The sequence below is a fragment of the Gadus morhua genome, chromosome 2 (genome assembly GCF_902167405.1).
Source record: "Gadus morhua chromosome 2, gadMor3.0, whole genome shotgun sequence".
NCBI classification, from domain to species: Eukaryota; Metazoa; Chordata; class Actinopteri; order Gadiformes; family Gadidae; genus Gadus; species Gadus morhua.
This window is the reverse complement of record NC_044049.1, coordinates 9,062,716-9,087,139: the sequence shown is the minus strand read 5'-3', so window position 1 is coordinate 9,087,139 and position 24,424 is coordinate 9,062,716. Positions and strand designations below refer to the sequence as shown.

The 24,424-nt window shown below is 44.6% G+C and overlaps 1 protein-coding gene across 4 annotated transcripts; it reads right to left on the bottom strand.

The window, feature by feature from the left end:
- Nucleotides 1–126: 126 nt before the first annotated feature.
- kdm8 (lysine (K)-specific demethylase 8) lies at nt 127–6,111 on the bottom strand. Of its 4 annotated transcripts, XM_030344300.1 has the most exons (9): nt 5,812–6,111; nt 5,639–5,704; nt 4,277–4,774; nt 3,689–3,861; nt 3,168–3,300; nt 3,033–3,083; nt 1,854–2,003; nt 1,627–1,719; nt 127–1,504 (listed from the first exon to the last, which is right to left on the bottom strand). In XM_030344300.1, exons 3-9 carry the CDS (start codon nt 4,751–4,753, stop codon nt 1,340–1,342), a joined length of 1,242 nt encoding a protein of 413 aa, XP_030200160.1. In that variant the 5' UTR covers nt 4,754–4,774; nt 5,639–5,704; nt 5,812–6,111; the 3' UTR covers nt 127–1,339. The 4 variants fall into 4 exon arrangements, with proteins under 4 accessions (XP_030200160.1, XP_030200150.1, XP_030200169.1 ...); XM_030344290.1 differs by having other exon boundaries at nt 5,639–6,111; XM_030344309.1 differs by lacking the exon at nt 5,639–5,704 and having other exon boundaries at nt 5,919–6,111.
- Between the last annotated feature and the right edge of the window lie 18,313 nt (nt 6,112–24,424).

Genomic DNA, 24,424 nt, shown 5'->3' with positions numbered 1-24,424 from the left:
AGAAGGGGTTTAAGGTCTAGTGTTAACATATTACATCACTGATAATTGAGTATTGATTATATTATAAGCAAAGTAAGCAGTTTTGTCCTCAATCAATTGTGCCACTTAACACCTACAAAACACAGGTTTAAGTGGAATATACAGGATTTATTCTTAAAATTGCATTTAATTACAAGGGTAATCGTAATCGACTGAAACGTCGCATAAACCGGGTGTCACCTCATTGGGTGCTTGTATTTTTTTCAGAACTTTCGGTAGATCACACTGCACTTGGCACGTGCACACACACAAACACACACACAGGTGAACACTGATGGGCCCTATACACTGGAGGGCCAAGTGAACGATCCACACACTGCACCATATTGGTAGTTTATTTTTAAAGCCCAACACTAGATTGCTTAGTGATCAATATGTCACATGATCGATGGAGTGAGGTCATCGAGTGAGTCCCGTTCAATTAAGTAATGTTCATTCATGAACCAGATGTGTTTTTCTTGAGCCTTTGCTTCTCATGGCCTTGACGTCATTATTTTTCCTATTCCCTCCCACATCCACAGACCAACTTGTACAGTTTATGATTTATTTACTCGTTAATAAACAAAATGTGCTCATTTAGATATGGGGAGCAGGATAGTGTAACGGCTAGTGTTCTGGGTTCAATGCCCAATATTTGTAGCCTACCTGAAGACATCACTGCAAGACGCCTACCCCACTAACTCCCTTCTCTAATCTCCTGTTTCTGCATTCACTGTGTCAGTTTGAATAATAGCACCTGCAAAATGACTAAATAGTAAATACAACACCTGATTACCGCTTATAAGTTAAACTGGCAAGGCAGGATACATCGTTTTTAACTACGCAAACGGCATGTTTTTCATCAGGCAATTACATCTGATAAGCCAGCCCGCTGTTGGCATACATTATGGAAATACGACACCAGAGAGTGTTTGTACGAATACATTTGGAGGCAAAAATTAAATATTGTAATTTGAAAAAGCATATTCTATTAAATTAAAATGACTAACAGCTCTATAATTCATTTGCAGGAGAGGAGCGCAAGGCAGTTCAAACACTGTGGGTTCCTTTTTAATTTTGGTATAAAATGGCGTTTAATAGTTTGGCCGTTTTTCAATGGATCAAGATTGTGGGAAACCTGTGTCCCTCATTACACTGAAAAGCAAGTCTTGGCCGTTGGAATACAAGTAATTTAATTGTTATTGTGACAACCCTTTATCAGAGTCATCAGTTGTTCCTTCTTCCATAATAAGAAAATTACAGATTTTAAACTTGTTTTATTACAATCATACAAAAATCTATACAGTTTCAGTTCTGTGCGTCACGACCACCAGAAACTCACTGAGAAGCTGAGCTCCAGGGAGCGCACATAGTGCCAGTGCTGCGTGGGGATGAAGAGTACCTCCCCGGGCTTCAGAACACAGTCCCGGTAGGGAGCGTCCACAAACTCTGGGAAGCGCTCTACGTTGGGATTCTCCACCTCCACCTGATTATGGAGGAGGAGGGTGGATGCAGGGATCACGGTCAGAGAGAGATATATAGACATTATATATATATATAAATTGATGTATATTCACGCTGAGGCTCAGGTATTCCATAGGCCCCCACCTGGCTGGTGTTGTGGAGGAGCGGTGATTCATGAGGGTAGAGCCTCCCACTGTCGCTGGGGGAATATAGGCGAATGTACTTGCTTCCCAACACCTAGTGTAAATAAGGGAACGAGAAAGGAGGGGGAGGAGTGAGGGGAGACGGACCACTCGCGTGAGGACACTCCAACAGCGGTTTGGACTTAAAGTGCGACGCACGTTGTTTATTATTGCTATTATGATTGTTACCTGAGCCAGGAAGTTATGCTGGGGGTCTTGGTGGAGTGGGGAGACTGTTCCCGAGGGGCCGAACCACGCGTTGATGGTGATGTTGTCCTCGTCTTCGTCGCCCAGGCAACAGTAGTCGGGGATGCGGATGTCTTCTTTCAGCTCGGGGATCTTCACACACAAACGCCACGCATATGGACATTTTTTAAAAGATACATCCTTGTGATCTCTATCCGTTTCTCCTCATGTACACAAGCAAAGACTTTTTTGCGGCATGCGGCTCAGGAGGTAGACCGGGTTGGCTGGAAACCGGAAAGAGGCTAGTTCGATCCCGGGTTTCTCCTAGCTCAGTGTCGAGGTGTCCAAGAGCAAGACACCTATCCCTTACTGGTCCCGACTATCTGGCTGTCACCTTGCATGGTTAACACCACCGTCGCTGTGTGAATGTTTGCATGAATGGGTGAATGGGTGAATGTTAGGCAATATTGTAAAGCGCTTTGAGCGGCCACTGGTAAAAAAGGATTATATAAATGCAATCCATTTTGTCAGACAAAATCTTGAACAAGTTTGGAGGGTCAATCCTGAGTGACACAGATATCTGTGTTGATCATTATGACAGGAGTGTGGGTTGTTTTCTGTATGCGATAACTAATCAATAATTGTCAGTAGTCAGTTGAATTCACAAACTTTGTTCAATTGAATCTTCACCTACATCTGTTTGGATTTGGCGCTGTTACGACAAGTCGATGAATATGAAACTAAAATGCCAATATTACAGAGCTGCAAACAGCTTGCAGCACATATGGTTGCAACATATTTGGCTTTTATCTGGAAGCCAATTGCAATCAATGAAATGTAAAGTTGTATTGAAAAAAATATGAAAAATAAAAAGGCTTTTGTTCGAATTTAATTAAAATACAAACATGTTTAACTAACCCTAGAGTTGAAGGTTCTAAAGTTCTAGCGCAACCATAAGGTTGACGTAGGTGGTTGAGACTATCCTAACGATTTGCCGTTTTATTGTATAATATGATTTCAGGGCAGACTGAGTCGACTAACAACAGGAGGAACAAGGGAATTTACATTGTTTAAATAACAACGAGACAGTAATATTAACACGTGACCCTAAAAATGGGCGTGACACTGACCAGCGGTTGACTGAAGACATCTCATCCAATGAACCACCATGCAACAATTTACCTGATCAAAGAGCTGGTGCTGGGCCAAATACCCCACTGGTACGTCGTCCACCTACAAAGATTTGACATGAGACGTTAGGAAGAATAATCAAACAGGCAATGAAAATAGAGTCAGGTATTATCAGGCATCACTTACTTTTACTGAAATGTATTTATCAATGAATTCATTGACAGTAAGCAGTCTTTGTGACCACTCCTCATCGGTGTATCTTGACCCAACTTCCACTGGCACCGTTCGGCATCCAGCAATTGATCTTATGTATTCTAGGCTTTGCACAAGAGTGTAAACAACCTCATTAAATATATTTATTAAAATAAAAAAACATTCAATAAAAGATGTTCACTTGGCATAGAGTCAATATTCAAGCTTTAGCTTGAACGACCATGAAATATATCCGCAAATGTACAAATAATAATGTCGACTGCAGTTATAAAGTCAAAACCCATTATGCAGACAGTAAAATCTCATGCCAATATTCCGATGTTACAGGAAGGAAAAGATCATCCATTCACTTAATTGGTCTTCGTAATGACAACTTTAATGTACAGTATTAAGTTGGGTAATATAGTGAACCTATAGAATCAATTCCCTTCGTGGCCATTCTCACATCCAAATGTAAATGGTTTGTCTTTGTATTTTAATGACAACAGGCCTACCTCCAGCTGTGGTCGTTAAGGGCTGGCCAGTGGTTTATTATTCCTTCCAGAATAACTGGCTGGTTGGTGAGCAGATTATTGTTCTTGAAGCGTTCCAGTGAAGGGCAATTCATCCTGGGAACTGCAGTGGTTTGTTCAATAACAGGAGCAGGTGGGACTTCAAGCTTGATCTTCTGTTCACAAAGCAAACACATTGGATGTCATGGAGGATTTAATCTCATTTGACGGCATACACCTATGCATTTTAATGGACAAAAGTTGAATTGCCTGCGGGTGGTGCTTTTATGTGATTGTAACTCAGCCATTAGTGACTCCTGCTCCTGATACATTTTCAGTTTGTCTATGAATTCAAACTAGGCACCAGTATTGTGCCAACTGCCAAGACACACTCCACCGCCAGCCTATTTAATGAATATGAATGTTTATTGAAAAAATGGGTTTGTTTTAAATATATTTGTCTGTTTTTAAATTGTGTTGGCTTTTCTTAACTGTAAGGCGACTTTGAAACTTTGAAACGCCCTGAAATAAAATGTATCATTATTATTATTATTATTAAAATGGTCATGTGATGAATAAAAGCCCCGGTACCTTTGCTTGAACTCGGGGCTCCGTGGGAACCTCCTCCTTGGTGGCTCTCCTGACCTCTGTCTGCAGGATCTGCACCAGGCTGTTGAGAACGTTGTCCATGATGGACGCGCCCATCATCAAGCCCATGTCGCACGTTCTGACGGCCTGGCGCACTCTCTCCGGGGACGGGTCCCCGCGGCACAGAGCCAGGGCCTTGAACAGGCAGCCGTAGGCGTAGACCCGCCGCCACTCCTTGTCCACGTCGCGCCACGTGCCCGTGTTGAGCCGCTCCCAGGAGAGGTCGGTGACCATCTGGGCGAGGGTCAGCGCGTGGTCCCGGGGGTTCAGGATCCTCAGGCTCCTGTCGGTGTACAGCCGCCGCCTGCAGCGAAGCAGCAACTCCGCCACACTGGAGTGCACGCTGTCGCTGAACTGGAGCGGGAAGCCGGCCTCGTCCGGAGGCAAGATGGCGGAGATGTTTGACCACAACGCCGCCATCACTGAGGGTCTTTATCGGCACTGTGAAATACATTTAAAAGAAATGATCACACACACACACACCTGGGACACTTCGGATTTATTTAGCCCTTATTGGAAAGCACTCATTATTGTGGCATACTGGTTCTGTTATTTTTTTCCCACTTCGTTTGAACTGAATATTGGATTTCAGGATTATTTATTACTACAGTCATAAAGTACAGCCTAGGGCGAGGGTTAACACAAACCGGGTTATTTTTCTACTTAACGGCCACACATTATAGCAGGATAATAAAAAATCCAGTCCCATTTGACAAAGGTCTTTATCCTCATTAAAAAAATAAGGCAAGGCAAGGGATTGGAGTGTGCTAAACTAAACAACATCATAGAATGCATTTGTAAAAAAAACACATTTATTTGCAGAAGACCTTTGTGAATCCCACAACTGAAACACTTTAGTTTACTACAGTGTGTTATTGGCTTAGGTAATCCCCACAATCTAATCACAAGACACAAAGGCACTGATGATGGTGTGCACCTTTTAATATTGCTTTGGGTTAACAGCCTGTGCATCAGTCTTCATTTTATTACATTGTTTACGACCCTATTGACTTTGACCAAGTCCAGCGGGGAGTGAAATCATCCCTACAAGGGATTAGGGAAGGCCATTGGATCCCATCTCAGCGAGGTAAACAGGTATACAAACCACAATAGTTTATAAGAGCCATTAACTGGGAATTCGCTGAACCACAATAGAAAACGGAGCAAAAAAACTAACTTGTGAACTTTAACCACCGCTGAAAACGTTATATTGTGCCCCAGGTATATTAGCAATATCTGGGTTTTAATGAATTAAGATTCTTTTTCATCTGCATAGAAAGAAAATCCAAACAATGGGATCCTCACTTGTGTATTGTAGCCTACTACGGTAGGTTTCTCTTTCGGGCAGATCCATTAAACCTGACGTTAATGCTGCAACATTTAGACGAGACATGTGGGTACAAAACTCTTAGTATATTCATTCTTAGCTTTTCTGCAGTTTGGACTTCCCTGCAGATATTCTTAGTTCTGTTTCTCACCTCGTATCTTCTGGTAGCATTTATATTTCTAAAATAGAATCAACTATACATCTAACGTTAACGTTATCGAAATAGAAAATAAATTGATAAGATAGCGATGCACATACAGTAGGTTCAAACGCTTCGTAACCAAACAGTTTTGAGCACTGATAATGGCCAAGTGGGACAATAAAAACAGTCCGACCAGCAACGGGGTTCTCTTGCAGCATTGTTCCACATCGAATAGCACGCTGCACTTTAAAAAAATCTACCATCAAACAATTGTTTGATCATTTAAATGCATGCAAGAACGCGTTGTCTTTACTACTTGCATCTGCTCTCCTGATCCAGCGGTGTGGCGCATTTGAATCTATGCGCGTGTGCTCTGTGTTTGTGGGCGCGGTCGTGCACTGCGGAGCGCGCACGTACTGGTAGTCTGCAGGTTCCACCGACTCAGATACTCATTCACTTTGAAATTATTCGTTAGTCCCAATCGAAAGACATACATAATCAAATAGCGTACGTGATTATGGTGGATGTTTTAATGTGGATGTTAAAATAAACAACACAAACCTTCGTTAAAGGCTGGAAAATAGGCTTAACAACATGTTCTAGCCTATTTTCCAAGCTATTACTGCTGAAACATTTTCCAAATAGTCAACACAATTTGAGGCGTGACACTCAAGGGACATCATTTTCGTCAATTAACAACGGAACTTGGGTAAGACCAATAAACATGAGAGGAACTGTTCCATGGCTCACTCTAGCATCTTTAACATACGACGAATGTCACAGCCCAATATATTTGAGTAATCTTTGGGAGCATTTGTTCTCGTCGATGCGAATGTTTTAACCATGTAAAGGGACCTTTCATTGTCCATGTAGTGCTACTGCTTGTGGGAAATGCGCACCTCTCACAAAGCCAGCTTCTTCACTTATCAATGAACTTTCCCAATTATAATTGTCTTTACCAAATAAGATAAAATACTTTATTTCTTTGTTTTTCAACAAGCAACGGAAATAACCAACTACAGTTATGTATAACCAGCACCGACTCCTTTTTGTTGTATAGAAAGACACTACAGCCTGTCCGCACGGCTTTAATTAACATTCTATTATTAAATGCTAGCAATTAATTCTCATGAAAAGCCATTTGATAAACACGATTTAAGAGTTTCCCCACGGCGAGCGTTCTATCTCTAGGGGAGGAGATAGGGAGGTGGAAATAGAAGGGGCGCGCGGGCCTCATGTGGCCTCGCAGGCGGGCAGGCCTGCAAGGTGTTCACGTGTTATTGTGTTTGGGAGCAGTTGGAGACTTTTTGAAGTAGCTGTCATCATGTTTTTTCTCGGGGCTTGGCTGTGGTAGTACATGAGAGAGACACAGAGAGAGAGAGACAGCTAGAGAGAGGTAGAAAGAGAGAGAGAGGTCCACCAGGAGATAGCGAGAGTGAGCTGGAGAGATAGAGACAGTGTGAGAGAGGGAGAGGTCTACCACAAGAGAGGAGAGAGAGAGGACTACAAGGAGAGAGAGAGAGTGAGAGAGAGAGGTCTACCAGGAGAGAGGAGAGAGAGAGAGAGAGGTCTATGAGGAGAGAGGATAGAGAGAGAGAGAGCGAGAGAGGTATATGAAGAGAGAGGAGAGAGAGAGAGAGAGAGAGAGAGAGAGAGAGAGAGAGAGAGAGAGAGAGAGAGAGATTGAGAGGTATACCAGGAGAGAGGAGAGAGAATGCATTATTCAGATGTGTATCACTCTGCTTGTTGAAATAGGGTGTGAAGGCTCATTGAAGGTCATGGAAGCAGCGATGCTGTTGATCCCCGTGCTGTCAACACCATGCGCTGGCCGTCCTCCCGAATCTTTTCCAGCAGGGGGTCATGACCTTTCCGGGATTTATGGAGCAGGAAGGCGGGGGGGAATGACGCTGTGAAAATGGAACAAGAAATGAAAATGACCCGAAATATGAATATGCATTATATTTGAAAATAGTTAGAATTAATTAGTTCGATTTGTAAATCTTTTTTTTTATATTGTTTTGTGTATTTGCTTCAGATTGATCAACATATTTGGAAATTGTGTTTGCCATCAAATATTTGATCAATAATGATTATGATTATGACTATTATCGTGATTATAAGTAGTATCAGTAGGATAGTAGTAGTCTGATTTGATAGCAGTAGTCGTAGCAGTAGTAGACGTAGTATGTATCACCATTATTATCACCATCATAATCTTATTTACTGTTGGCCCCCTAAGGTGCGCGTCACAAAAGTGTCACACGTTCGGGGTTCCCCCCGTGAGCTGAAGCTGGGCGTCGGGGGGGCACGGCGGAGCCGAGCGTGACAGTCAGGACCACCACCACCACAGCATCCCCATAGGGAGGGGGGCATGCCTGCAGAGGCATAACCACTCAGGGACCAGCATGGAGGTATGTGGAGTTGTGTGGAGAGGAGGGGTGTGGGGGGGGGGGGGGGGATGCAATCAGCCCCTATTACGCTCCAGGTGCTGCAGAAATAAAAGATGGAAACAGCCCTGGGGTGGTATCGCTACGGATCAGAATCCAATTAAACACCGTTAAGCTCTACACCAACCACCAGTCGTAGTCTGTTGACTCATGAAATTAATCTATTGTCGACGCGCAAAAAGAATGTGTTTGCGAGAGAGTTGCGCCGCAGCCAGTCGAACCCATGTTGAGCTCGGGCTCCGTACCTGGGCGCGCCAACATGCTGCTCACTGCGACGCGGGTTTGCGATTGATAAATAATGTTTGGCACGTTTTTCTTTTTTGTCAATGGGGATGACAGGAGTAAGGTGCGCGTGTGTAATGAGTTGTTCTGGCATTCCTGAAGCAACTTTGGAAAGACTGTCAGAGATATTCTGAGACGTGTGAGGAGTGAGTGTGCACATGCACTGACACACACACACACACACACACACACACACACACACACACACACACACACACACACACACACACACACACACACACACAGAGACACACATACATGCGCAGCTGACACACATATGCTTTGGGCCGACACTTACCTACGGTACTCCGAAGAGCACGCACACACACGTACACAATATACTCATATGCACACACAGACACAGGCACCCACCCACGCACTCCCAGCCGCAGAGCCCCCAAAACTCCCAGCGACAATGTTTTATCACCAAGCAGTTTGTCTCAGAGGTAATTTATGCATGCATAAAACCCATAAGAGGTTAAGGGCTGTTACATACCTGTAATGGCCACTCCAAAATACCCCAAAGATGTAACAAACGAGAGGTGTAAAGTTAAATGTCCTGTGAAATCACGAGGAGGTCTGAAACAAGCTGCCTTTACGGCCCGTATGGGGGAGGGTTGTGGTAGGGGGGGGGGGGGGGGGGGGGGGGGGGGAAGGAGGTGGGGGAGACTTCCACAGTCAATTATCCTGGGCACACCCGGATCTCGGCCCAGACATGATCGGGGGTCCGCATCGCAGGTCGGTTCCGCAGATGTTGCCTCCACCGCCGCCACCCCCCCCCTCCTCCCTCACCTCCATCCCCACCCCGATCCAACCATCCGTCCTCCTCTGACCCTCTGCCCAGCCCGGCTGTGAGAACAGCCAGAGATGACTAAACAATTCCAGGGGTCCATCAAAAGACACAACCCCACCACCTCCATGACTACCACTACCGACGATCCCGACTCCTCTGACCCCTCTTTCCAATACCACCCCCCCACCGACTTCTCCACCACCACCACCACCACCACCACCACCACCACCTCCTCCTCCACCACCAACACCACCACTCGCATCACCACCTCCCCCGCAACCCTTCTCCACCACCACCACCACCACCACCACCACCACCACCACCACCACCACCACCACCACCACCTCCACCACCAACACCACCACTCGCATCACCACCTCCCCCGCAACCCTTCTCCACCACCACCACCACCACCACCACCACCACCACCACCACCACCTCCTCCTCCACCACCAACACCACCACTCGCATCACCACCTCCCCCGCAACCCTTCTCCACCACCACCACCACCACCACCACCACCACCACCACTTACGCCCCCAGCCCCTCCACCAGCAGCACCACCATCACCGCTCGCATAACCACCTCCTCCACCACAACCACCAACTCCTCCACCCACCTCCTCCTACACCAGCCCCCACCTTCTTTTCCACCACCACCATCTCCTACACAACACCACCCCTCCCACCACCAGCTGCTCCTCCATCACCACCACCACCTCCTCTTCCACCACCAGCATCACCACCACCACCTCCTCCTCCACCAGGCTTTCACACCCGGTCCATGGCCTCGGAGCCAGCCATGCGTTCCCTCCCTGAGCAGGTCTGCTGCGGGTTCCCAGCGATGGCGCTCGTCCAGCGGCAGTGGGTTCTGTCGCTACCGTTTTGGATCAACTGAATGTGGCCAGGTGGAGGACTACAGTCGGGTGGGGGGGAGCTAGCAGGTGACACCTGCTACTTCCCTTTAATTGGAGTGCAAACATCTGTTTCAGGGGTAGACAGCAGTGGGGGGGGAGGGTCTGGGTGTTTTGTTTGTTGTTTTGTTTTTTCTCCTCACTGGTTGATACTCGTTTGAGCGATGATGATGTATGGGACAGTTCATTGACGTGCCCAAGGACACTGGGTTCTGCAACAAGTGGATGGAGTTCTCATACTTCTGCGATGGCAACGTATTTATTTTATGCAGTTGTTTCACTCTTTATTTTAATTGTTTTTGTCTTCTACTTTTTTTAATTCTCTTGCTGTCCTGTTCTTCCTGCCGTGACATCTGCATTTCCTGTCTGGGATTAATGAAGTACATCCCTTCTCATTTTAAAGAAAGCATATCTAGTTATGCCTTCAGCGGCAATACAATTATTTTGTCTGCAAGTAAAATATCATATCGTCTGCTGGATTTTCCACATGGCCTTTGAAGAATAACAGCTTTTTAACATTTGAAGTAGTAATGACCAACTCAATGTAATAACGCTGCAGTGAGACTCATGATTCAAAGTGACATTCACCTATTCTGCTGTGAACTGTGGAAAATTGTCTATTGGCTACAAGTGGTACGGAGATGGTACTCCCCTTTGATCTCGCGCTCTCTCTAATGTAAAGTTATAAGCATGGTGAAGATGAATACCGAGAGAAATAGAGAGAGAGAGAGGAAGAGAGAGAGAGAGAGAGAGAGAGAGAGAGAGAGAGAGAGGGAGAGAGAGAGAGAGAGACATCTTCCCACATGCAAAATAATTCTTCCCAGGTACTGTGATGGTCATCCTTAGGGGCTCTGTGGCCACGGAAGTTAGAAGCCGCATGACCAAATAAAATCGTTATGACACATATTTGGTGCCAGCACCACCTTTGATACATTGAATAGGAGCCACATCCTGCCCTCCTATTCTCTGCTATTTCTGTTTGAGCGTAGATTTACTGCATCGACTGAAATTGTTATTTAGCCTTTAATCAAAATCAGAGAGAAATTCAACGAGTGACACATATTTGCTAATGTTAATGTTGCCTTCTATCTCTGAATTATGATTTGCTTTTCATTGTTTATTAAGGCTAGTGGTTAAAAAGATCTCATAGCCTCATTAAATAAAATACCTATTTTTTGGTTGGGCTTCTTAGAACGATATCTTTTATTAAAAAATCCAACCCAACATGATTAATTCTGATGACTTCCTGAAGGTCACTTTGTAAAAAAGGAAGGTCACAGGCCAGCAGAGAGCAGTGTTGGGGCACTGAACCGCTCACCCGCTATTACAGCCACACTGTACACAAACAAATTGTGAAACAGTGTTCATTTGCCACAGTATTTTCATCCTGATGTATAAATGCTGAGCTTCCCAGTGCTCAGTGTGGGCGTGTAATTAGGACAAGAATGTGTGAAACTGGAAGAGGAAAACTATCTTCATAATGACTCGAAATACGGAAGAAGCCAGCTCGGCATGCATATTTTATAAACTGTAGTAGACAAGACAATCCGTCTCTGAAGTTCTGGTGAATTATTTTCACCCGTTTTTTTCTTGCATATCACATTGGCTGTGGTTATGCATATTCTAATCAGAATCCACTTGATATTTTCTAGACCAAGAAGAATAATATCCCACCCATCTGTTGCTTTATTGTTTTTATGTGCATCGTTAAAATAACCCTAGTAATATAAACATTCAGCAGACCCAACTCAAAGATAAGCCTTTAATATTTAAGTGTACTAGGCCCCACATATAGGCCAAGTAAATGTAATACAAATCACGACATGAAAAAAGAAGATGCAAACATCCGGTTAAACAGTGTGACAAAATATCAGAACGTTGCTCTGGAATTCAACAGGAAAACAATACAAACACCAGGGCTTCATCCAAAGGAGTGAAGAAAGACTTGTGGCAGTTGGTGAGAATAAATCAAAGCTGTAGGTGTCTGACCTTGGCGTACGGGAGCATTCTCCAACTAGGTCAGCAGTCACTTTTACTTGTGGAAAGAAAGTCCAGTTCTCTAGTGGTTTTTCGTTTCTTTTTTACTCTCTCTCTCTCTCTCTCTCTCTCTCTCTCTCTCTCTCTCTCTCTCTCTCTCTCTCTCTCTCTCTCTCTCTCTCTCTCTCTCTCTCTCTCTCTTTCTCTCTCTCTCTCTCTTTTTCTCTCTCTCCTCTCTGTTCCGCACGTGGACATCTCCCACTCTGGGTAAAGACATCCGCAGCAGTCATGTGTCAGCATGTAGGAGGCTAAATGTTTTTCCTTGTTTTCAGGAGTGGAGGAGAAGGGGGAGGAATTGGAGAATAGATAATCTCAGGGACACCTGTGGCCAGCCACTGTCTCCGTCACAAACAACCGCCTTTGCAAATCAGCGAGGGAACCGGGAGGATACGCCCAGTCAGACGATTGGAACAACAACGGCTCATGATGAAACCTCTCTCCCTAAAAAGTTAGCTGCAGCCATACTTTATATCTCCCTAAACAATTCCTTCTTTGTTTCTATTTGATTTGTTTTTTGTTGGGGGGGGGGGGGGGGGGGGGTGGTGCTTGTCTCCTTGGTCTCTCATTCTGGCTCTCTCTCAAATTCTTGACTTTAATATCTAGTTCTCTCTTTCCTTAAATCTCTACCCCTCTTGTTGAATCTACCTCTTCGTTATTTATTCCAACATCGTATGCGTCAAACCAGTGCATGTAGTCATACTTAACACCGCTATTGTTAGAGGGAAGATGGAGGGTCGTAGGGTGAGGTGTGATGAGTTAAGTAATGCGTGCTCCACCAATCTGCTGCTGTCTCTTTCACACACCCACACCCGCAGACACACGCGTGCGTGTGCGCATGCACGTGTGTGTGGGTGTGCAGGCACACATCTCCTTGAATGCGCCCAGGGGCCTGAGAGACTCAAATTAGATTCAGTCTTCAAATGGGTAATGATGCATAATCCACTTTCTGTGTTTGCGGTTTTTTGACTTGCTCTGATTACATCTGCAATCTAACAAAATGAGTTGGACGTCACATATCTTTGCATTTAGTGTTCCCCGCTGTATTCGCCACGATGCACATTAGTGGTCTGCTTGGCTGTCTGGGGATACTTTTACATTCTGAGATGAACAATTATAAATCTCTGCTGAGGAGTGCTGAGTAGGTACAGGTTTTGGATAGTCATGTGGTTAAAGGTGTTGGACCTGGAATTGTTTTCCAAAAGATTCTGGGCTCAAATCCTGATGTCTGCCCTGCATTCCACCTGTGGTCATCAGTGAGAAAGAGTTCCAAACACCCTACCTGCTCATTAATGACACGCATGTAAATGTACCCCTATTTGCTGCAATTTGCCAGAAGGCTTGCTATATCACTAATTAAATACACAGATTTTAGGGTTGTTAAATTGTGTGGAAAGGGATTTGAAACCACAATATGTCCTTCCTAAGTGTGATAATCTGGTGAACCAAACAGGCTAATCTCCAATCTTTATCCTCCTTTATAGCTGACCTTTCTATGGTAGCCTGCTTCCAAACAATATCTTATTAAAGTGTACAGTTAAAATGGCACGTGGTACTAACACTGTTACTGGTATTCTTTGTCAACCAAAACTCAGTCTACGTCCATAAGATTACCCTGCAGTTACCTAGGAAACTGTGTTTGAAGTGTTTGTCTGATGCAGACCACCACATTTTGGATTCAACTGTCTCTTTGTTTGTTGTTATAACAGAAAAAAATATTTAATACTGAAATGGAATGATGTATGTACCAAGGGTACTGAAATGTAATGTAGTGTGACAACAGTTAGATGATTCTTGGCTAAATTAAAGCAAAATCTTAACTGTAAATCTGGCAAAAACTGGCATAAATATCCAGTTTTTCAGACATTATGTTCTGCATATATACTTGGATATTATGCCACTTTAACTTCATGCACAAATTCAACCATCAGTTATATTGGCACCATAGTTAATTGAATGTGGTTTATCTAGAAAACAAATAAAAAATCTAAGGGAGAATACATTTGGTTTTAATATCAATGAGAGGACCGTGGTACAATTCGATCCATAAATGTTTGGGAACAACAAATGAAAGTGTCAGCCAGAATACTCCAGCCGTAAACCTGCTCTCATGATTATTTTTACCTCTCAGATCCAATAAACAACACATCTAATCATTCCTGAGGTGGTCCTTCAATATTGATGTGCAAAATCCAATTCAATCCAATCTAAAACTAGAAAATCAAAAGTGTCTGGTCGGGAAAGTAATCAGCGATAGGAGATTTATTTTACAAATCGGAGAGAAACTAATAGTAATAATAATAATAAAAATAATGTAACATTAGCATTTTATGAGTAAGGGCTGTGTACTGCCTTCATTAAAATTGACAACGAGTATAACACCTCCAGTGCACACTTGTCAGAAAGTAATTAAAGATGTTTGTTTGGAATGACTGAGGCACTTTTCATAGTCATCCTTATCTCCAGTACCCCTAAAATATTTTTTATGCTTAATGAACAGTCAGCCCCAACTTTGTAGCTACTCATTACCATTTGGTAATGTGTTTTGTTGTTAAAGGTGCCGTAGGTAAGACTTAAGAGCAGTAATTTGTTAGAAATGGCATAGCCATCCGTCTGCTATTAGGAAGTCAAACGGCTATGACTTTTTCTTCGGGTTTCTTATAGAAATCGTGCTCTCTTATGTGCATTTCTCTCTTTCTCTGAAATCGTATCTACAGCAACTTTAAAATAACCCCTTTGGTAACAGAAGATATGGGTAACCTGTTACCATCAGCCCTTATAGCGAGGGGAAGACCCCCCCCCCCCCCCCCCCCCCCCACTCGCGCTTACACTGACCACAAGCTCATCTATTATTTGGTCCAGGGTAGGAGACAGGAGGGTGCGGTGGCCAGGGACTTTGACTCCTCGTCAGATGGATGTGGGTTCGGTTCCCATTGTCTGCAACCCACCTGTAGGCAATGGCGTCCTTGAGCGAGACGCCTAACCCAAGACCTGCTTCTTAATGGCGTGTGTCTCTTGGATTGGTCCGCTAACCTAAACCACACCCAAATCCGACGCAGAACCAAAGAAAGTTCAGGACTGCGTCGAAGCGGCTCCGTGGTCATTGCATTGCGTCACATAACACCATAGTCCATGCCAGCATGTACCTTTCAACAAAGCCCTTTCCCTCTGTGTCTCTGATCCAAGAGGGCTCCTTCCTTCCTGTTTCTCCCCTCTCCGTTAAGTTGAAGACTTACAACGTTGTCACTCATCCCTCGTCGGGGTCCCAGGCACGGCACACCGGGGCATGATTACCGCAGCGCTCGGTGCGACGGAGACATCTCTGTTGTGACTTAGGAGCCCCTGTATGGCTTCATTAAAGCAGCGCCATACATCTTCCCTGTAGCTGGGCGCTGCCCGGGGACCGCGGCTACGGCATCCAGGGGAAGCATAGTGACGTGCAACACTGCATCATGTGTGAACACCATCAACACCGGGACTCACCTCTCTTTTATCCTTTCTTTTCCTTTGTTTTCTGATGTAGAGGTGGAAGAAGTTTCCGGGGTCCGGGGCTGGGGGTGGGGGTGGGGGTGGAGGAGGGGGTGATGGGGTAGGGATTGACTGAGTCACAGGGGCGGAGGTGCTGATGATTTGATCTCTTCCCCTCTCCTCTTCACACGAGACAAAAGATACCACTGGGACCTCAACCACCCCCTCCTTCATCTCCAAACCCTCCTCCTCTACCTTCTCCACCCTCCTCTTCCCTCCTGCTGCTCCCCGAGACGCATGAATCATCTGTGACAGGGCCCCTCCCTATTGGTGTTTCCTGGCGTTGAATTATCTACCCGGGTAAGGAACCTTGATCAATTAGTCAATCGCTCAACAGGGCCCTCAATTAACGGGGCGATTCCCCGATGCTACTCCACTCCTCACACTGCCTCTTTCCAGCGCTTCCAATTAGGCCGATCTCAGGGAGAGAGACATAGGGAGAGAGAGAGAGAGAGAGAGAGAGAGAGAGAGAGAGAGAGAGAGAGAGAGAGAGAGAGAGAGAGAGAGAGAGAGAGAGAGAGAGAGAGAGAGAGAGAAGGGAGATGGAAGACAGAGAGAGAGAGAGACATTGGGAGGCAGATGGAGAGAGAAGAGGAAGAAAGAACAGAGAAGGGGGCTAGAGAGAAGAAGGGAGGTAGAAGGAGAGAGAGAGAGAGAGAGAGAGAGAGAAAGATATAGAGAGATGGATAGAGAGAAGGAGGGAGGTGGAAGACGGATAGAGAGAAGGAGGATGGTAGATGGAGAGAGAGAGAGAGAGATGAATAGAAAGTGAGAGGCAGAGCGGGAGGAGCGGTGTTGGTTAACTATACCTGGGGCTTCATCTAGAAACACGTCTGTGAGGCTGAAAATAAGAGGAGAGGGAAAGAGGGGACGGACCCCCCCCCCCTCCACACACACACACACACACACACACACACACATGCACACGCACACGCACACGCACACTCACACACTCACCACACCTCTCCTCAGAGTTATGTGCTCAGGGATGCTGTTGCAGAATTGATTTCTTTTTTTTTTCTTTTCTCTATATTCTTTTCTTTCCTTTTTTTTCCATCCTCACAAATTCAAAGAGTAACTGCCAATCACCTGAATTGGCAGGTCGAAGGCACTCCAGAGTCTGAGCCCCGCCGAACGCAAAGAGAGGAGAAGAAGCCGGGGCTAAAAGGAGATGTCTGCGGGTTCAAACGGAATACAGATTGGCATTGGGATGTGTTGTGGGGAGCCCCCAGGGCGCCATGGCAACAAGCCCCCCCCATACCTCGAGTCCACTCCAATAGGCCGGGGCATGTGTCAGAGGGGACTGTGGGGCGTGAGGCTCACTGTAATTGGAGCAATCTGTTCCCTCTGCCCAAAGCTGCTGGGACCGCTACATGTTTGAATGCTTAACCCTGGCGAAGATGTCCTGCGTTTCCCAGTGCGGCCACCGGTGCGCCACGGCCCCGTGCTCATCTGTTTTTTTTTGGGGGGGGGATAAGAAAAGGTCCCATCTCTGAACAGCATCCTCGCTGGAACCCGAGGTGCACTCTGACATTTCTACTTAAGAGCTCCTCAACGACTCCACATCTCGTCAGGAAACAAAAGAGCTTCTGCTCAATCCTGTTTTCTGGTGAATTATACTGTGGGCTCGGTGTGTGTGCGTGGGTGCGTATGTGCGTGCGTGTTGTGTGTGCTGTGCATGCTCATATGTTTGCCTGCGTGTGTCTGTGTGTGTTTCTGCATGTGTGTGTGTGTAGCATGTGCATAGAAGCCTTCAGGATTCAATCATTGTACATGCACGACGACTAGCTAGGAGGGTAGTGCTTCTGTAGCTGGCGGCGCCTTGTTACAATAAACCTGACCTCAAAAGGGAAAGATCACTGCACCCCAGAGTTGTCGCAGAACAGTCTCAGAATACCGAGCTGCAGCAATTGGCATTTCAATTTCCTGTAGTATTTTGTTTCAGTATAACGTAGCATTGAACTCATTGAACTCTTCGCTCTGGCTCGCAACCTTTCCGGTCATGTGGTACCCCTTCTGTACAGCGCCTGAGGAGTTTACAGCTAGAAACTACCTTGTATCATTATTGGAGTTTAAATTCTATAAAAATAATTATTATATAATTTTATTGTAATTTTCATGAAATTGTACCATTATATAGGTATCATTAAAAGTAAGAACATTAATAATAAGGGTTATTAGAATAAATGTCACTTTAAAATCACTATAAAGGCTGTCGCTGACGAAAGAATCAAATACGAATCAGCCTTCCAATATTTATTTTGATGAACCCGAGAAAACGTCATTGCGCAAAACGCCTTCCCCGTGAGCCATTTAACATCCTGTTCTTCAACTGTGTTTCCGTCCCGGACATAAATAGTTGAGTGTGAATCAAATAATAAACCATAACTCAGAGTGCGGGGCGTTTCAGACAAGAATGACCTGAAATTGGCATTATTTATGGGATTTCATTGTCACTTGCACTGGTGTACACTCAGCGGAGCGCTGACAATGTGAGAGCGGCCATCGGTTGGGGGAGCGACCCCGAGCTGGTCCTTGCAGGAGTGCTAACTCGTGTCGTAGAACAAGCGTGTACCTCCCACGGCATCGGGGAAGCGGAGCTGGGGGGGGGGGTGGGGGGGATGGGATGGGGGAAAGATACTGCAACAGCCGCACCACCTAAATCCTCCCATGTATATGAAAGTTGATGGACTCCAATCAAAGCCACTGGGGCAGATGCATTACATTTTCTGGCTCATTGAAATCCCCCCCCCTCCCTCTCTCTCTCTCTCTCTCTCTCTCTCTCTCTCTCTCTCTCTCTCATTATTTTTTTCCGATTAGACACGCCGTGTTGCAGGGGTGAGCAGGAGTGTGTAGCCCAACTCAGGGGAGGACAAGACAAGAGAAGAGCCTTCTCCAAATCCTCAGGTCTAGTTGCTGAGAAGGTAACCCCAGTGGGGGTGGTGGAGGTGCACAACCTATGACAGATTTGTCCTGCACTTTGTGGTGTTACTTTGTGGTTCTCTCAGCGGACACAGGCAGGTAACTTCACAGTCTACTTCTCCGCGATCGTTTTTTTCCCACCGCTAGCAGCCCGGTGAGAAATAAAAAATACTTCATGGATGGAAAAGTTGTGTCGGTGGTTGTCCCAAAATCCCAACTGCTGACAAATTGACGTCAAAAATCCAATTTAATTTGGATAAAGATGCTTAGCAATAATCTATGTCTCCCTTTTGAACACATCTTATTAGTTGGAGGTCTTCCTGCTGTGGCATAAAGGTGATGAAATGTCTCTTTTAAGAGGGAAATATATAGGACCGGGGGATCTTTGTAAAGTCCTACATCTTAGGCTCTGCTTTGGGAAATAAGTGATGGGGTGAACCCACTCAATGAACCCACGACCCCAGCACCTCTCTAGTCCTGTATGTGACCTGATCACTGTCTCTTAATATATCTAAAATATAGATCTAATGAATGCTACCAATCACGACTCAGCTAGTGTTCACTGCCGTAGAACTTATCCGCAAGTCTTTGCAAGGGTCTAGAAAATTATTATTTATTTCCTGCCCGAAAGCATTTATATTTCCACCCCAGTTAATGCCGATGATTACCTAATGACCGGAGGAATATGCAAACCGTAATGATGTATAATAATAACAGTACACGGGTGCAGCAGCGTATACGTATTACCTCTTTCTTCAAGGCTGCGATGCTATTGTGGTCCTATCGTGTTTCCATCCAAAAGCATACACACACACCGACACACATGCTTGCACTCCACACACATATACACACACATGCATGCACACACCACACACACACAGACACATAGACACGCATGCATGAAGACACACACACACGCATGCTCACCACACACACATACACACGCAAGCATTGCACGCACACATGCACGCACGCACGCACGCACGCACGCACGCACGCACGCACGCACGCACGCACGCACGCACGCACGCACGCACGCACGCACGCACGCACGCACACACGCACACACACACACACACACACACACACACACACACACACACACACACAAGGTAGCATCTGTGTTCGACTGGGCTGACGTAATGCTTGCCTCAGAAGTGTACTGACACAGGTTAAACACCGAGATTGACCTGGCTTTCAGGCCTGATCACTATCTGGGTCATTTCTCAGTACCCCGGCTTGTCAAGGTAGAATCTTTCTCAGTGCCCTGTCAAGCCGATATTTCCAGGTCACCAGCTCAAGTGGAGAAGTGGTTTATGCTACTATTTCATTGACATGCGTCTAATTGTCGTGTTTTTAGCTCCCACACACTGTGACGAGACAAAACAATATGTAACATTATGTTTTAATAGCTCTGGCATATGTGAATGGCTTCCCTCCTGTTCCGACAGACTCCCAGCAGCCCCAGCACGCGTCAGGCCAATCACAGCCATCTATCTTATATGGGCGGGTTTGATGAGTGTACAGAACAAGCAACAACCAAAATGGCTGCCTCAGACATTGTGTTGATTGGATTGTGTAAGTCTTTCCAACTGAGTCCAGGGGCATTTTTTGGGTTTGTGCCCGTTGAGAACAATCCTTGGAAATCAAAAATAAACTTGGAGGTTCAACACTAACATTCATTTGTGAATTGGTCCAGCAATGTCACGATAGACATTATGTGCTCAGGATGGGTAAACAAAAGGAAAAGAGGAAGAATGAACCTTCCAATGACTGCACCTGATTCTTTCAATGGCACGGCCTTCCCCACGTCCCCACCTAGTGTGGCTTCTGGAGATGTCTGTTTGTTGGAACTAGTTGACCTCACAAATATTTGGTAACATATTAGAACGATTTGTGGATCAGTAAAGTAAATATGTTAGTGTTGAAAATATGGATAGGGTTAGAAATATAGTTGTGTGTGTGTGTGTGTACGTGTGTGTGTGTGTGTGAGTGTATATATCTTTTTGTTAGCTGAAGTCTATACAAAACAATAACAGCAATTTCTATGAAACAAATGAGAGCGATAATTTTCACATGCACAGGATATATACTTAAATCCAGTTATGTATGCAGACTTTTGCTAGAATTGTCCTCAGATAATTCCATTTTGTATTTTTCAAATTCAAGTGTTTCTTTTGAAAATATTCATCATTTTGAATTTAGTTACCACAGGCGGCCTTTTCAGAACCAAAACAGAATTAATCATAGTCATAACTACCACAATTCAATATTTTCTCCCTTTTATTATTCTTTCTTTTTTTTCATTCCTGAGCTACAGTCAAGTCTAGCGAGAGGCAATCGGACAGCCTTTTATCCTTAGAAACTTTTTGCAATATCTTGCAAGCAACGTGTCGCAAACCGGTCATTTCATTTTCCCGCCTTACTGATGAGGGCCCAAGTAAACAATATTTGTTGTACAAATGCCTGTATGCACAAGGTCTAGTTGGTTTTTTAACACAAAATTTCTCACGTCATTCAGATAATGCTGTGTATTCTGCACCTGTAAGTTCACCTCGTCACCTAGCCATAGACACAGAGGCAGAGCCCCGTAATTGGTGTTATAAGCGACATCTGTGTTTGTCCTACGGATGACACCTCTGTGAAAAGGGTCTGTTGACACCCTAATCATTATGAGGATTATTTTGCTTCGATGGGAAAGAGAACTACCCTCTGAACCCACGCACGCACGCACGCACGCACGCACGCACGCACGCACGCACGCACGCACGCACGCACGCACGCACGCACGCACACACTTTGAACAGCTTGGGGAAGAATGCGAGACCTTGATGAGGGTGTTGATACTATTAAAGTTGCAATGGGTAACATTACAACTAGCTCGTAGCTTAAACAGACCTGGACATATCTGTAGTCACTGCCGAACGATTGTGATCTCAAAAATGTTTCTCTTCTTAAAATGTTTTCTCATCTTAAAACTGATATATTGTGCAAATACAAAATGCTGGCCAGCCCATGCCTCCCTTTCTTTGTTTACAATAATCGTACTATCTACACTCCCAAAACCCTTCCCCCTCGTCCCATCCAGCCAGCCGAGCTACGCTAGTTTAAGTCACACAGCCCACATAGCTGGTAAGAGGGGCCGAAAAGCTGTTATTGCTGTTATTTATTGTTTTTTGAATACTGAACAATTCAGGGATGTGAATGTTTTAGAGAGGTTTGCAGGAGGATGTCACACGCGGAAACAAACCAGCCTTGGAAGCATATGCTGAGTGAACAGAGTCCTATATGGAATATATATATGTGTATCTCAGATTAAATATATTCAAGACAGAGAATTCTCAAAGGCAAATACGCTGCTCTGGTAAATATACAGGAATAAGGGAGGCAGCAGGACAGAATAATGAATGTTAGCAAATAATTACTTTGATTCGCTGACAGTTATTCGATTTGGGGAAATGCAATTTGCTAATATACTGAATCTGTGTGTGTGTGCGCCTCTGCGTGTGTGTCAAGGTGTGTGTGTGTGTGTGCGCGCGTGTGTGTGGTGTCTTCAGGTGTTGCTCTTTCACTCCATAGAGATGATTTATCCATCTTGTCAATCTTTCATAATGTTATTAATAAAACTCCGCAAACTTTACACTTCTTTCTGATATAATATATGATATGATATCAGTTAGGAAACAATCAAAATTCAGCTGTCAAGAAGGCTACAAGATTAATTTTGAACGCTGCACATGCTGTAAGTTCACAATGGCTTTACACCTGATTGAGTTGTTTCTACTGTAATCGAATAAAAACATGTTATTCGATTATTTGGTTTCTGGGCTGAAAAAAAAAAGAGGGGATGAAGAACATTATCCGGCTTCTCATTATGGTTGGAGATACAGTCAGCACCTGCCCCATGGTTTTGTATGAGAATCAGCACTCACTCACATAACGGCTGTGAGGCTGAGAGGGGCCAGGTTGTGGTTCACAAGGTGGAAGCAGAGCTGAATAATATATGGAGGGGGCTCAGGAAGCACCCCTCAAAAACATGGTCATTGTATTTTTCCTATTTCTACCAGGATTTTCCAGCAGCATACTTAAAGTGGGGCAGAATGTCGCAGCAGGATTATTGAAATATCTGCCCCTCTGAGTAGGATGGTGATTTGTATTTGTATTTAATTATCGTGTCTGTCTGTGTACTGTTATTTATATTTAACACAGATGTCAGCAGCAAAGATTTGGAAATATTACATCACACACATTTTCCTGAAGAATAACGTGATACTGGTTCATCTAGAGACATCGAAAAAAAAAGCCACCAATCCACGCCACCAAGATCATTTAAAAGAAATGTCCATTGGTATCCATCGACACACACAAAGGCATGCTCTCTCTATAAGTAGTTTCCCTCTAAATGAAGGTTTTAAACATTAGCGCCGCCGGGCTCATTTTAAATCGAGGTTGATACTCATCAAGGTAATGTAATAATAATGTTTTCTATTCAATGTGAGTTTTATTCAGAGCGATCACACAATAACCTCTAATTTGCAGTAAACTCATACTTCTTTATTTAAATTGATAGACGTTTCATCATTTCCAGTACACCTGCAAGATGAGAGAGCCAACAAATCTGTGATTCAGGAGATCAAGGTAAATAGACTCACAGATGAAACATGTATCTACTATCTAATGAGAGGCAACCAGTGGTAGGAGATTTATTCTAACACAGCAAGCAGGAAGTGATGTCGTACGCACACCTAGAAACCAAGTAGAATTATGACAGAAGCAGAAATACAAAAATATATCTCAAATACAATAACACACACAAACACACACCTACACACAAATGCACACACTCACACACACTCACACACACACACACACACACACACACACACACACACACCTACACACACACACACACACACACCTTAACGCACACACACACAGACACACACACACACACACCTTAACACACACACACAGGCACGCACGCACGCGCATACAAACACACTTGCTGATACATGTGTTCAATTGCCTGTTTTTAGGTTTGCTTTCTTCGTCTCAGTTGGGTTCTCTTACCAAACGTGCAAGATTGTAGCGGGGAACAAACCCAGATACCCCTTGGGGCTATCAGTGTTTCCTTTGCAGTGCACATTTAGTGTATAGTGTAAAGTACCATATGAAATACACCCACAAGTTGTTTAGTGTTTTCATTTCATGCTTTCAAATTGAATTGTGCATATATACATATACATTATATATATATATATGCATGTATATATATATACTATGCACCCAAAGAAAGTCGCGGTAATATTCCTTTTGCCCACATGATGCGTTTTGTAGCCATTGTATTCGCCAGAATGGGCCTGTTGTCATCGGAAGACTGCAGACTGACTTCATGTCTGCTACGACTCGTGGTGCCCCATGACCTTGGGAGCTTTTCGTCTTGTTTGGTCTTCTATTAAATGTCTCGTTCTTTGAAATACTCGCATTTGTTTTGTGTACGGTCTCTCTCCGACCGCACTCTCTCCACCACTTTGGATGTTGTGGGTAATTCTCGAGGTTACGGACAAATACCAGGTTACGTTATGTTTTTGTTTATCGGTTATTCATTAGAAAAAAAGTAACACTTACTTCCCCCCACAGGGTAGCAGTTTTGATAGCCCGTACTTTTGTCCTCGCTTCTATATTGATTGTATGGCTTAATT